Source organism: Labeo rohita, chromosome 10, assembly GCF_022985175.1.
Source record: "Labeo rohita strain BAU-BD-2019 chromosome 10, IGBB_LRoh.1.0, whole genome shotgun sequence".
NCBI lineage: Eukaryota > Metazoa > Chordata > Actinopteri > Cypriniformes > Cyprinidae > Labeo > Labeo rohita.
In genome coordinates this window covers 6737471-6753092 of record NC_066878.1, presented here as the reverse complement: position 1 = coordinate 6753092, position 15622 = coordinate 6737471, and the positions used below count along the sequence as shown (strand labels likewise).

At 35.2% G+C, this 15622-nt stretch overlaps 1 protein-coding gene across 2 annotated transcripts in view; it reads right to left on the bottom strand.

Annotated features, from left to right (window-relative positions):
* The window catches only part of opcml (opioid binding protein/cell adhesion molecule-like), a 196074-nt gene that overhangs the window by 53887 nt on the left and 126565 nt on the right, over positions 1-15622 (bottom strand). For both annotated transcript variants that reach the window (XM_051120664.1, XM_051120663.1), the window contains one exon: positions 12048-12280. In XM_051120664.1, coding sequence (XP_050976621.1) covers positions 12048-12280 — 233 coding nt within the window. The remainder of the gene's footprint in view (positions 1-12047; positions 12281-15622) is intronic.

The window sequence follows — 15622 nt, the reverse complement described above, 5'->3', positions numbered from 1 at the left end:
GTCAATCATTGTAGACTGCTGTAAATCTACAGCGATGAAAATACTGCCAAAAGCCTGCACCTCAACGTCTAAAAGATTGCAATGTCAAACCGCTGACGTCCGTGGGTTTTACATATTGTCAGGAATGTTTCCAAGCGTTTAGCATATCATTCACCTTGTTCTTATGCATGCGGAAAGCTTTTAATAGATCTCTCAGGAAAGGCAAGACAGTCAGAAAAGCCTGTAATTTTGTAAAAGAAAATCTAAATGTCTTTTAAATGTTCCATTAGAAAGTCCATAAAGAAAAAAAACCCTGTAAATCACATTTAGACAAACATGCATTATATATTATATGACTACCCTGTCTGCCTGCATGGATTTATTTATTATTTTGCAATATTACTGGTTTGCTCTTAGCCCAATGGGGAAATCAAACAACTGGGGTGTTTTCATATAACACATGCTGAGTGAACATTATGGTGTGTTTTGTGCAGTGATTGCCTCTTCACTCCTTTCTAATAACAATACTAATGAGTCACATTGTGCCATCAGAGCAAGCTACAGGTCTCTCGCCTCAGAAGAGAGCAGCTCGTTTAGCCGCTTTCAGTTATTACAGTTGTGGAGAAAAGCAATCACCCCACTGCAATCCCATCTCTATCACATCTATCTGGCACTGCTGTGGCTGAAACGGCTCAAAACATTAACAAAGCCACTGTTTCGAGGTTGATAAATAGCAGGCTCAATTGTCCCTCATTATCGACAGTTATTCATTAGACTGCTGGATTATTACTGGCATAAAGTTTGGTCCAGTTTGCAGCCTACTGTGGCCCTGAACCACCTGCTTAGACAGGAAAGGTCTGAGCAATCACAGCTCACTCCACAATAGTATTGATTTAAATCAGTGAATAAAATACAATAACACTGTTTTAAACAAACATCTACAAGTCACTGTACAAAAAAACAGAACAAATGGTCAGAAACAAGTATACTGGACTGAATCTGTGAGATTTTCTGCTCCGCACAAATAAATAGAATATAATAATAATAATAATAATAATAATAATATAATTTCTGCCCTTCAAAAATAATTAGTACCCATACACCCATAGAAAAGAAAACCACAAATGAGATATAAAAATAAATAATAATATTATTATGCCTTCCAAAAATAATCAGTACCATACACCCATAAAACAGAAATCCAACAAATTGGATATGTTTAATAATAACAACAACAATAAAAATAGTTGTTATTATTATTATTATTATTTATTATTATTTCTGCCTTACAAAAATAATTATTACTATACACCTATAAAACAGAAAACAACAAATGTGATGTTTTATTAAAAATAATAATCTTTTTAAATGATCTAATATGTGTTAGCCTTAATCATTTATAATAATTATATGGTCTTACAATAATAGCTATATGTTTTAATAATAATAATAATAATTAATAATAATACATTATTATTATTATTTGTTGGCTATTATTATTATTTTTATTATTATTATTATTATTTCTGCCTTCCAAAAATAATTAGTACCATACACCCATAAAAAAGAAAACAATAAATTAGATAGTTTTAATAATAATAATAATAATGTTATTATTATTGTTGTTATTATTATTTCTTCTTAAAAAAAAAAAATTACTATACACCAATAAAACAGAAAACAACAAATTAGATATTTTAATAATAGTAATAGTCATCTTTTTAAATGATCTAATATATTCGCTCTAATAATTTATAATAATTATATGGTCTTATAATAATAATTATGTTTTAACAACAACAACAACAACAATAATGATGATGATGATTATGATTATTATCATTATTATTTGTTGTTGTTATTATTTCTGCCTTCCAAAAATAAATAGTACCATACACCCATTTGTAATATTTTTAAAATAATAATAATGATTATTATTAGTAGTATTAAAATATAATTATTATTATTAGTATTATTCATACTCCCATAAATAATAAAACAACAAATGAGATATTTCTTCTACTACTACTACTACTAATAATAATAATAATTAAATAATAATAATAATAATAATAATAATAATAATAATAATGATTATTATTATTATTATTATTATTATTATTATTATTATTATTATTATTACTACTATTACTATTACTATTATTATTATTATTATTATTATTATTACAACATAATTATTATTATTATTATTATTATTATTATAAGGCCATATAATTATTATAGATTATTGGGGCTAACACTTATTAGATCATTTTAAAATATTTATTATTATTATTATTTCTAAGTAAGTAATGATCTCAATTTTGTGTCAGATTTAAAGATCTCAACAATGTTTAAAATACTTAAATTTAAGTCTGCAACAGAGATTATAACTCATTTTAAACTTGGTCTCTTGAAATTCAGACAAGACTAAATGATCAAAGGCCTATAAAATATAAATCTGATCTCTGATATTTTATTTTCTAAGCTGTAAGTAGGCTAATTCTCTTTTAAAAACATCAACATATGCATATGCAGATTCTAATACCAAGCCTCCACAGTGCTATTTTAGCTACGACAGCAGAACATTTCTAAATGAGGTATTTCCTGCCTCATGTGTCCTAACTCCCACAGTCTCCCACTAAACCTTTATTTTCAATTGGCCTCGCAGAGGGTTGAAATAACTGAAGCAGAAGGCAGGGCACCCACAGAACTCGCTGGGTGAAAAACGGATTCCCGCGCTGCCTCTGGTGATATAGCTGCTGCTAATGTGTCAACCAGGCAAATTGCACTGGTTTTGTCCTCCCATTTATATTCTCATAACCCTACTGAATCCTTCCAATGGCTCATTACTGCTCTTTAAAATGAGGAAAAGAGCTACTCCTCAATCCAGTAACAAGAGCTGAAGCTTATTACACAAATGTGCAGTGAATTGAGAGACCGTCTTATCCCTCTCCCCACGGAGGAGAAAGTTCGAGGCTAATCTAAAATAGAGACACATCATTACACTTGAGCAAACCGAAGACGATAATCCCGCTTGTTGTTTACAGGGCCATCTAATTAAATTGCCACGCTTTTGCCCTCTGATACATAATAGCGTATATGACATCCTGCTCATCAGGTAATACATGTTGAACGTCTTCAATGAAATGGTGCAAAAAAGTGCTTTGATTAGGATGAACATTCAAGAGGTGCCACGCAGCCTACGTAGAGAGCATGCTAACTGAAAGAGAACCTCAAATAGCGCTAACACGGCTAACTAGTTTTCACAAACACAGCTACATTTGTTTTGTTTCCTGCTCGACTTTGAATAAATGATGCTTTTAAGCATGTGTAAACTCTAGTGCAAATTAAACTTCTGATGATCCTCTACGCCTCCCGTGAAGACCTCCAGCTAATGGAACATATGGAGTGTGATCATCACCTTTCATGCACTACCTGCACTGAGCCGAATTCATCCTTCCCCTTTTCCCACATGAGTCGCACTTTTCTTCTTATCCTCACCGTTCCTTCGCTTGCTAACAGCCTTGGACTCCCTGCATGGCCTGCACATGTCTCTGTTTACCGTCTCATCCTCTCCCTTTGGCTCGCAAACTTGGGAAGGTGAAGAACTGTTCTTTTTTTTTTTTTTTTTTATCTGCTTCCAAAAAAATCTGCATGTATTCTAAAAAATAAATCTATTCTCAAATAAACAAATACAAAACATTAACTTGGTGATAAAATAAATACATTATTAATAAAAATACTATTATAAATAAAAACACAGAAATATGCTGTATTTAAATATAAACAAAATACTGAAAATATTGATATATTTATAAAAGGTCATTGCAGATACATAAGCTCATATTTTTAAGAGATATATAATACTCCTTGGACATTACTGGTATCTCAGTGCAAGCTGATAAAGCAGAAAGTGATACCTGTAGATGTCTTTAAAATAGGTCTTATGTAATTTATACCAGTGGTTGTGACCCAAAAATAAAGGGGCTGTTTCTGAAAAAAAAAAAAAGAGCTAAATGCTACTAGCAAAATGCAGCTGATCAGCAACTAATAGTAATGTAATGTAATAAAATGAAATTATTTTTTAACTTTTGGGCACTTTTTATTTTTACAGATGACATTTTAAGTTTAAATGTTGAATTAAAGATTAATTAATAAAAACTATTCAAACTGAGAAATGCCACAATTCTCAGTTATGTAAAAAAATATATATATATAAAAAAAAAAAAAAAAAAAAAAAATAAAATAAATATGTAAAAAAAAAAATAAAAACAAATACATGCAACTATATTATATACATTGAAGCATGATATGTGCAGACCACAATGTTGTTGTTTTGTTTATTGATCGATTGATTTATTGGTTATATAATTAATTATGGAAGCCTATTACCGCCACTGAATAAAAAAAATAATAATAATAAAAAAAGGCAATTGCGATTTTTTTTTTTTTTTTTTTTCCTCCCTTCACAATTCTGACGTTTTCTCACAATTGGGAGTTTGGCCATTGTCAGAATTCTGAGATATAAACTCGGAATTGTGAGCTGTAAAGTCAAAACTGTGAGATAACCTTGACAATCTGACTTTCTTCTCAGAATTGAGATATAAACTTGCAATTATGAGTTATAAAGTTAGAATTATGAGATATAAACTTACAGTTTTGACTTTTTTTTCTCAGAATTGTGATATAAACTCACAATTGTAAGTTATAAAATCAGAATTGAGGTATAAAATCGCAAATCTGACTTTTTTTTCAGAATTGAGATACAAACTTGCAATTGTGAGTTATAAAGACAGAATTGTGAGATATAAACTTTTTTCTCAGAATTGCCCAGTTTATATCTCGCAATTGTGACTTTATAACATGCATTTGCGAATTAGGTCAGATTTGTGAGATATAAACTTGTAATTCTGAGAAGATAATCTTTTCCCCCCTCAAAATTGGACTTTATAATTCGCAATTGCAAATTTATATCTCAAAATTTTGGGGAAAAAGTCAGAATTCCAAGATACAAACTCAGATTTGCAAGGAAAATTATTGCTTGCAATTGTGCGATTATATTACGCAATTCTGGGAAAAAAGTCAGAATTGTGAGATAAAAAGTGGCAATAACCTTTTTTGTTATTCAGTGACGGTAACGGGCTTTCACACTTATTGTCTGCTGAGAGTATAAAAATAAAAATGTTTAATGATAACCTTTTAAATGCTATTTTAGATAAAATTATTCAATTCTATTAGGTATTTAAATATGAAGAAGTTAATAATAATAGATATAAAAATAAATTCCTATGTTAAAATTTAGGGGCCGTTCACATATCGCGTTTTTTGCGCACTCAGGTTCGTTATTTCAAATGTAGACGCGCGGCAGCTGCGCTCATAATGGAAGTGACACGCATCCAGTGTGCTGGTTGCTGCCACTGGATGTCCAATCGTTCCTGGAACAAAATCAGTTCCAAACCATCGATTTACATCATGTTCTGTTGAGCAAATGTCAAATTTCAAGCAGATGGAGAAACATCTTGAAAACCGGAATTGACATGGAAAATAAGTGGAAAAAAACAAAAGATGGATCTTTGCATGAATCCAAAAATAACGACACCTCTCTCATTAGTTTAGATGAGACTTTGTACCGAGGATTCATAATTTCATCTTCATCAAAGCATCACTCAAATGTGTTCGCTCAAGTCTGTGCTCTCATGTTTGTCTGAACAAATCCTCTCAGCAAAGACGTCTTGGGAGTCGTCTCACTGTTTCTTTGTTTTTGTACTCACAATTGTTTTCATTGTTATTCTGGGGAAAAAACAAAGAGGTTTTGTTGGTATAACAAGGACAATAGTGCTCCATTTAACAGCATCAACATCGCACTGACCTTGCTCACTCTAAAGTGTTTCTCTTTCAAGAATCAGTTGACGTTACCCACATAACACTGCTCTATAAAACGTGCATCATATGCAATGATGAAACCGTTCATTTTGAGACACTGCAGTGCACAATCATGATTCTCTAGGATTTCGAATAAAGTAAATACCGTTTTTTTAATGATCATTAGAGGACATTGGCAAAGACTTGATAGACCAAAAACTGGAGATAATATTCAAAGAGAATACAGGGCCAAATTGGCTGCAAGTGAGTGCATTTCAACAGCCCCATTCTAGCCAGCTTCAGACTACACACCACCTGTGTATGTCTGTCCTTTTTGATGCTAGCTGAGAGAGACAAAACAGGTATTTTGTGAACTCATCCATTACAGATCTTACTACCCTGTGACCTTGAAACAAGCTAATGTGCTTTACCTATCACAAATATGCAAACAGCAAAAAACAGGGACCCATTCACTCGTCTCATATTAGCCAGCTTACCTTACAGACTTTTTGATATTGATTTAAAATACCCTTCAGTTGACTGCAGAGTTATGTGAAATAATTTTTGTGCACTGTTTTCCCAAGCACATGCCTGAGAGATAAAATAAGACTGATTAGTATATCACAAGAACACTTTGAAGAGGTTGAAACTGCAGCTAAATATCATATTTAGTCACATCCTTTTGCTTTTCACCAAAAACTATGCTGATGGATATTTCGTCTTCTCTGAGTTTTTATAAAAACCTACAGCGCATGCTATCAAAATAATTTTTCTCTTCAGATGTGGTACAAATGCACCCTGAAATGACTCTAGTCAACATCTACAAACAAGTTAGCTTGTTGCCAACTTATCACACTAGGCTTAAAAAGAATATTTTAGCCAAAAAAAATTAAATTTGCTAAAAAAAAATGTATTCACCCTAAGGCCATCCAAGTTGTAGCTTGTTTCTTCATCAGAACAGATTTGGAGAAATTTAGTTTTACATTATTTGCTCACCAATGGATCCTCTGCAGTGAATGGGTGCCGTCAGAATGAGAGTCCAATCAGCTTATAAAAACATCATAATAATTCATAAGTAATCCACACAACAGCCACTTCTGGCCAAAATACCAGTTCATAATTCATAATAACACTTCATCCAGTGAAAAACTCCATCACTTTTGTCCTCTCACATCAAAATCCACCAACACATTTGTTGGACTGTTTGACTGTAAACAGGGTTCGAATATATACTGTAAAATGAAATTCTAGGACTTTAAAGGACGTTTTTGATTTGTAAGGACTTCAATCAGAGATCTCACTTATCAAACAATGTCTTCTCTTTCAAATTCTAAAAAAAGACAAATAGATAAATAAAAATATACTAATATAACAACATGGAAAAAATAAAGTGAAGCACAAGTAAAGTATACTTTACGTTTACTAACCAAGGTTTATTTTCTTTAGGGCTTTGCATGTGTGTATACTTTATTTCTTTTTTCTTTGTTTTTGTTTTTATAATTGTACTTCCTTAATTGTTTGATGTTGTCTACTGTTTTTTTTTTTTTTTTTTTTTTTTTTAATTAAGCATTGGTCTCCCATAGTAGCAAGCATACATTTTAAATCATGATAAAAGTTAAAACCACACATAATGGTACCTCAATACCATGGTAAAAATATAACTAGCCTACATGGTTTTGTAGCCTATTTGTATGAAAAACGGTAGTCTAAAAACATTCAGTATAAATGCACACATGCTATAGCTTAATCACAAATACATACATACTATAATTATATACCATTACTCCTGTAATAAAATTCAATGTGAATATCCCTCATTGCTGACACAATACCATGGTGCAGTGAGTGTTACTACAGTAAATCCATGGTAAATGATGGCGATGTGTAGATTGAAAAGCCTTCTGACTGTCTCGTTGCACACAGCTTTAAACTAGTTTGAATCACAAAGTAAATTGTGTTTATTGCTGAATTCAAGTGTTTCACACTGAATCTCACAGCGCTGTTTAGTGCTCGCATGACAGAGTAAATGCATCTTCTTTAGTGAGCTCGCGCACCACAGCAGTTTGAACATTGGTCCGAGCAGATAAATGGTCTATGTGGCGCGATTCAAATGAGTCGTGCTGTTTCGTTCCGCTTTTGGCACATAAAAATTATATTGACCATTTATCGAACTCCTCATATCGTTTTATCGAGGAAAATTATATAGTGATAATTATCATTATCGAATTATCACCCAGCCCTAAAATAAAATTATTCACAATCCATGCTCCAAAGAATGATTTGCGAACCATCATTTCAAATCATGGCTCGGAAAAAGCGTGGATCATTTGACTTGGATCGGAACTTCGCATATCGCAAATCAATTGATTTAGATCAGGATTTCAAACTGCGTATTGCAAATCATTTGATTTGAATCATTGTATTCACAAAATGATTCATGAACCCGTTCTGATCTAAATTAAATGATTTGCAATACATGCTCTGAAGTCCCGATCTGAATCAAGTGATTTGCAAAAGTTTTGATCTAAATCAAATGATACGAAAGACACGATTTGAAGTCCTGATCTGAATCAAACAATTTGCAATATGCGATTTCAAGCCCTGATCTGAAATAAATGATCTGCGATATGCGATCCATGATTCACTGTTTTGCGCTTCGAAACAGTGAATCAATTTGCGACGCTATAATTTAACTGATTCGACATTTCAGAAAGCTTTGTTTTACCCATCACTATGTGCTTTTTAAAATCATTACAAGTGATGACGAAATTCGAAAATGAATGGCTCTTTTAATTTGATGGGGTTTTTGCCAGTGAATTGCTTAAAGGGGTCATCGGATGCTAAGTTCACTTTTTCATGTTGTTTGAACATTAATGTGTGTTGGCAGTGTATGTACAAATCTACCCTATAAAAATCCATGCAGTGGTTTTTAATTAATCTGTAAAAATAATATCCCCTTTTTCAAATCGAGCCGTTCTCAGATGCCTGTCGGTTCTCAGAGGCCGCTCCCACAATAGATGATTGACATGAGCGTCTTACCTTAGACCAGCTGTCACAGTCCAGTAACTTTCCATGTTTTGATCTACATAGATCCGTCTATGTTCGCGCGAATCATTCATGATCCAGCTTCACTTACAGCAGAAGTGAGTATAAGCGTTTTTTTTTAATGAATCTTTGCGATCACCTTTCCTTATAACGTGGTAGTTAGGAAGTTTAGCGGCTAAACACGGCTAAATGCGGCTAATGTAAACAAGACCGTCTTTCCACAGAGAGAAGAGAGGGGTGGGGTGAGCAGAGCTCATTTGCATTTAAAGGAACAACCCCTTAGAATGAGATGATTTTTGCAGCGCTGATTTTGGCAAGGTAAAAAGGGTGTTGCTTTACAAAACCATTGAGAATTTTTAATCCAAGTATATTAGAGACTTTTCATTAAGACTCTAAAGAATCATATCAACTTGTGGAAAATGGGCATCGGATGACCCCTCTAATAAGAAAGGTCAAAGTCAAGAGTTTGAATCAATCGGAGCATATCCAGCACATTTGGTTCATCTGTTCCTCATTTCATGTATTCAGCAATGTTTACTAGGGATGGGAGGATAAATCGTTGCAATGCGAATCGAGAAATTATTCCGCATCGATTCTGAGATTTTCCGAACACATCGCGATTCTTTCTCAAATCGATTCTGAGCTTAGTTTTGAACAGCAGATGGCACTGCTTGCTTTAGAAAAAGCCGTGCTCTGCTTGTTTCCAAATCCTTACATGCACTTGAATTTAAAATGATCATTCATACAATCTGTAAAGCTTGAAGCGAATTACTGGGGTGTTCTAAAATCTGTTACTGGCTTAGCTTGCTAGTTTTAAGACATTAACTGAAATAAGAGGAAAAAGTATTTTGTTTTTGAATTGTGTGAATCTTGCGTGAAAAGACGTGCTTATTGAAAAAAATGTAACACCTATTTCATTGACACATTGCCTTTCAGTAATTCAAGCAGTTTTCAAGTACCTCTTTAGGAATATTGCTATTTTCAAGGCTTTTCCAGGCCTTAAATTTCAAATAGTCAAATTCAAGTACTTCAAGCACTTGAAGCACATTGTACGAACCCTGCGTAAATGAAGCTTGATCTGTGCACATTTCTCTTCTGATTTAAACAAGACAAGTTTTCCACTGGAGAAAGCACTATTATGGATAGAGGACTCACAATTTAAGAGGAAACTGCGCTTTGAATTAAAAAAAAAAAAAGATGTTAAAAGATGATGTTAATTGACAAACTGGAGCCGTGTGGATTACTTGTGGATTATTGTGATGTTTTTATCAGCTGTTTGGACTCTCATTTTGATGGTACCCATTCACTGCAGAGGATCCATTAATGAGCATGTGATGTAATATGATGAAGAAGCAAACTCATCTGGATGGCCTGAGGGTGAGTAAATTTTCAGCCAATTTTCATTTCTGGACAAACTACTCCTTTAACTAGCAAGATTTGCATTTTTTGAGCACTAACGAGCATAAACCGACAGCCTAAGCAGTTTTTCCAGCAGAAATGTCCCTCTAAATGCAAGTACATGAAATGAAAACATGTTTCCTCCTTACACTATAATGACCTTCATTTGTCTTCTGCGTGTAGTGGCTTTATAAGAATAATGCTTTGTGTACCTTAGAGAAGGAGCTCAGAGGAAAACCTCAGGTTTCGAATTGCGCTGGACGCTAACGCGTCGCATGTCTCCTCTCGCATTGCATCTGATCGATGCATCCGATCGATAGCGCGGAAGACGATGAGGCCATTTACAGAGACACATACCTCCAGCTGCACTCATCAACCACATAAATAGATGTAGCGCTGATACGCTACAGGACGGCAAATGTGAAATCTAATGGCACTCTGTCCCGTTCGAGAAATGCTAATGAGTGACCTAAAACCGGAACGGGAGCAAGCGTGAAATATGTTAGGACACTTAAAAACAAGCGCGCAGATGTCAAGCGAGATATGTGAGAACGATACCGTAGGCGCACTTTGAATTTTTAGCAAAGCCGACGCAATAACAAGCTTCAGAGGCTCAGAGTTTAAGAGGAATAGAGCCACACTTGATGACGGAAATAGACAGAGCGCTACAGTTTGTGTAGGCAGACTTTAGCTGAGCGTGGCAAGATTTAACAAAGCTGAGACAAAGCATTACAGTAAAGGCACACCAAGACCCCATCTGTTCAGAAAGCTCTCAGATCCATTCTCAAGAACGCTAGGCTGAAATTGTACACCACTCAGCATGCAACTATGGGGTGTAAGGGAAAAGAAGTCTGCTGCAAACAATTCAATATCTTAAGTGCACTTTTGAGTGCCACAACAGCCTCTCCCGCATGCTTATGTTGGGCCATGCAGATTCGGAGCGTTGAGCCGTACGATACAACAAGGACGGCGAGTGACTGATTTATTAAAACTGGGATGAAGACTTTATAATTAATTGAATTGCAGGTTAAGGTAACTGAACAGGCGAGCCAAACTCCAATTTGCGCTTTGTGTGTCTAATCAGACAAAAATAAGCACCTTACCTTGGTCTATTTGTTCAGTTATTTAAGCTTGCAGTAATTAGTGTCAGGACAAAGTACTAAAGGTTAATGAGCATTTGATAAGGCGCCATTTTATTAACCAAAACACTTTTTCCTGCTGAAACGTGGGAAATCTGACACTTTTTCTGACTCTGCAGATGGTCTGAGAAATGTGATAAAAAAACAGCGTTACTGGATTTTGGCGCGTATCTGATTTTACGTACCCCAAACTGAGATGGAATTGGCTACGAGCGGCGTTAATTGTTTTTTGGACCACGAATATGAAGGCGATCGACTGCACTGTAAATCACGACAAAGGTCTGGGTATCGACACTTGATTTAGTAAGGAGAAAACAAAGCCTCTGCTCTATTTTTCCGTTGCTCTCTGGGCTGCATGTCTTAAATCAATATCCATCAACGATTTTGAAATTACACCCAGATTAAATCCCAATTTCATCACCGGGAGTCACATCTGCTGAGTTTCATTTAATTACATCAGCCTAGAAAAGGAGAATCAAAGTTGTTTGTCAACCGTTATTTACCCAACTGAAATGTCAACAAAATCCCAAACCAACGCGAAGCTAGTTTTTGACAAGCTTTCTGTCAAAACGATGTTCACTTTAAGAGATGTAAAAAAAAAAAAATCCTCTCAAGATTTACCTTGTACGATGAGGTGCACTTTTGTTGACTCTGGTTTCTTGTTTGTGAGGATGGAACACACGTACGGCCCCTCGTCGTATAAGTTCACATTTAATATCTTTATACTGTATTCGGTGACTGCTGTGTTTAGTAGAACCACCCGGGGGTCCAACGACCATTTTTCATTCCCCGTGAAGAGGATAGTGGTCCGGTTGAGCCACGCCACCCGTGATACTTTGTTGTCCACATTGCACCTGTTGAACAACACAAAAAGAGGAAAAATATATGATTGCTTGCCATATGTTAACGTAAAAATAGGATTCACAGGGGTTCACAGGGCCAGAAGGCATCGCCACAGCAATTTTACAACTCAGTTTGAATCGAGTGCATTTTGAGGAACTAAAACAAAAGGCAGTGTTATAGTTAAATGAGAAAGTCATATTGGGGTAGCATGTCCAATTAACAGCTACCATAAGTCCTACAGTAGGAAAAGGTCAAGCTAACTTCTACTTGAAGAAAAAGCCAAGAAAACAACGATTTATATTCTAGATGCAATACTGGAGTCCTAACCCCAAGCCTAACCTTCAATTCAACAGACTTTACTGGAGAAATACCCATAATATCACTTCAGCTTCCTTGGGATACAAAAGAAAAAAAACATGTGACAAGGCAACAGGTAATATAAACAGATATCTGTCCTCTTTCTCTCCTTTTCGATCAAGGCTCCCGAGTACCAATTGGAAAATTACAATAGCTTTTCATCTCATCCATTTCAAATAGCCGTGAGGACAAATTAGGGCAATTCTTGGGCAATAGCCACCTTTCAGTTCAGAAGAATCTGGATATGACACTACATTTGTCTCCTTCACAAGAAAGGACATTTCTTAAAACTGCATAAAAAGACCTACAGGCGTTCGCCATAGTTATCTTTTTTACCCTTTCCTAAACTTTTGAGTGACGGCTCTAAAGGTTAGGACTAATTGAAAGTCAGAGCTACATATTAAAAAACTGAGGGCGCAATCCCATGCACAGCAGCGTACTTCCACAAAAGACAAAAAAAAAAAAAAAAAATACAGTTTTTATGGTGTTCATTTGTGATGTTCTAGCTGGCATTTGCTTTATTTGTCAATAGTTATTTGATTACAATGGCACAGAATGTGCTGTGTTGACATGGATTTCATCAATGACACTTTACAAGGTGCATTGAGGATTTTCAAAATGCCATTGCCAAACCATTCACGTCAGCATGCCAAAACACTGCAGTAATTCATATTAGTCTTTAAGAGGGCTTCACGCTCAAGGTCAAAATCAGTAAATGGATTATCAGACCCTTTACTGGTGAATTTCCCGGCTCTGAAAATTAGTCAACAAGAGAGCGCTCTTTTGGCAAATCTGGAGGGCAACAATTGCAAGTGTGAAGTGAATGCTTTCTCAGGATATTCTTCAAAGGGAAAAGCTCATTCAGACTCTGTTAATCTATGCAGAGTGCTGGAGCGCAAGAGAGCTTGCAGAGGATTTGAACCATAGAAAACCACAAGATTAAGCTCCGGTCTATAATCATGCACGCTCTGCAGTTTTTGCTTGGGAATCACTGTGCACATTCGAACAATAGAATGGATTTTTTTAAGTTTCAGTCTAAAAATAACCCCCTAGCCGCTCTGCGCCTGGCCTTTACACCTTAGAAGTGTTGCAAAACCTACTGTTCATATTTTAACGTCTTGGTGCTGTGGGGCCTAATTTCCCTTAACTTAATGCTTCCTTTCCCCTCCACACCACAAAATTCTCAGAAGTTCCCCTAGATGTTATTACGCACATTAATTCTGTACGCAGCACCCTCCATCTTCCGCACCGCACTGTTCATCAAGTCCCAATATGTGTCTAGTCGATAAGTGTGTGGATTTGTACCCTTATTCTGGCTTGAGCCTTAAACACCAAAATAATGACATTAGCACGATGGAGACAACATGGAGGCTGCGCCAAAAGTTAATTTTCTGTTCAAAAGTTACATTTTAAGGGCTTATTGGTGAAAAGCTTGTGCTGTGAATAGGAAGGTCATGGTTCCAATCCCATCGTGGGCACCTTCTCTGGCCGTTCTGAGCAGGACGCTTAACACCTCATCTGCTCCAGGGGTGCTGTGGGACACATGATTGCGTGCTCCGAATTTCTGCGTCTGCCTGTGACAGATTAGATTAGCAATATGTGAGATAACGAGTTTGCATAGTGGCTACGCATGGGAACTGGTGCAAAATAAAGCAAAAAAGTTTAATTCCAAGTGCCACGAACTGGATTTGAATGTTTAAAAAAGGTGATTGCACATTACTAAAACAATTAAACTGCTACCAAACTTGATTTGAATCTCAAAACATACAAATATTTATGTTTATGCGATGACGGGTCAAACAGAGCACTGCAATGTCATCACACAGTATATGCTTCACATCAAACAGCATGCATACATTCATAATGATCCATATCAAACAGCCGGCGCGCACATTTACATATGCATATCAACCAATGGTCCCATTATAAATGCAATATGCTAAAAAGACCGCCCTCACTGTGCTTGAAATGACTGTCACTTAAATTTAAGGCCTAGGCAAAAGCATATAGATTTTTTTTCCACCCTGTGCTAAAAAGTAAGAGGTGTTTCTTGGAAGGCAGAGCCTCCATTATCCAGCATTGACAGGCTGAGATCAGGCCTCATTCAGTGAACTAATGACTCTGTCACACCAGTCCCTTGCACTTCAGCCTAATGGACTGTCAGCCACCTTGGTGCGAGATCGTTTATATGAAGAAATATCTTCTCAACTCAAGCATGTTCTAAAATACATAGATGGATTACCAATATTTTCCACAACAACCTTATTTAGAGAGATAAAAGGCTATTTTGTCTGTATAAACCTTTTTTTACTTTATGTAATTGAGGAATGTATTCTTAAACATATAATGTAATGTATTCTGGAAAAAAAACTCACATTTAATTAAACCTTTTGAACATTTATTTCTGCTTAAAACCATCTGATTGATTAAAAAAACAGATAAATCTTCAACATCTGCTCAGTGTCATTCTAACATCCATATGGTTATTATTGGACGTCACCCTGCATATATTTAATAAAAAAAAAAAAAAAAAAAAACAGGTTTTTGTAGGTGTTCTGGTCCAGCCTAATCAGACTGGTCTGGTTTGCTGGTTTTAAATGGGAAAACCAGTTAGGTGACCAGCTAAACAAGTACCAACTTGGGAAAAAAAAGCTACACCAATACCTAAAATCAAAAAACCATCTGGTGTTTTTATCCCACTATAAAGATGAAGCATATTCTGAAAATTCTAGATCTAGTGTTAAGGTTTTAATGGGATAGTGTACCCAAAAATGAAAATTCTGTCATTAACTTCTCATCCTCATGTTGTTCCAAACCCATAAGACCTTCGTTCATCTTTAGAACACAAATGAAGATATTTTTATGAAAAATTAGAGCTTTCTGACCCTGCATAGACAGCTGTGTAATAGTGGTAGTTGTGTTTGTCTACGCAGTGTCTGAAAACTTTTGGATTTCATCAAAAATATCTTAATTTGTGTTTTAAAGATGAATGAAGG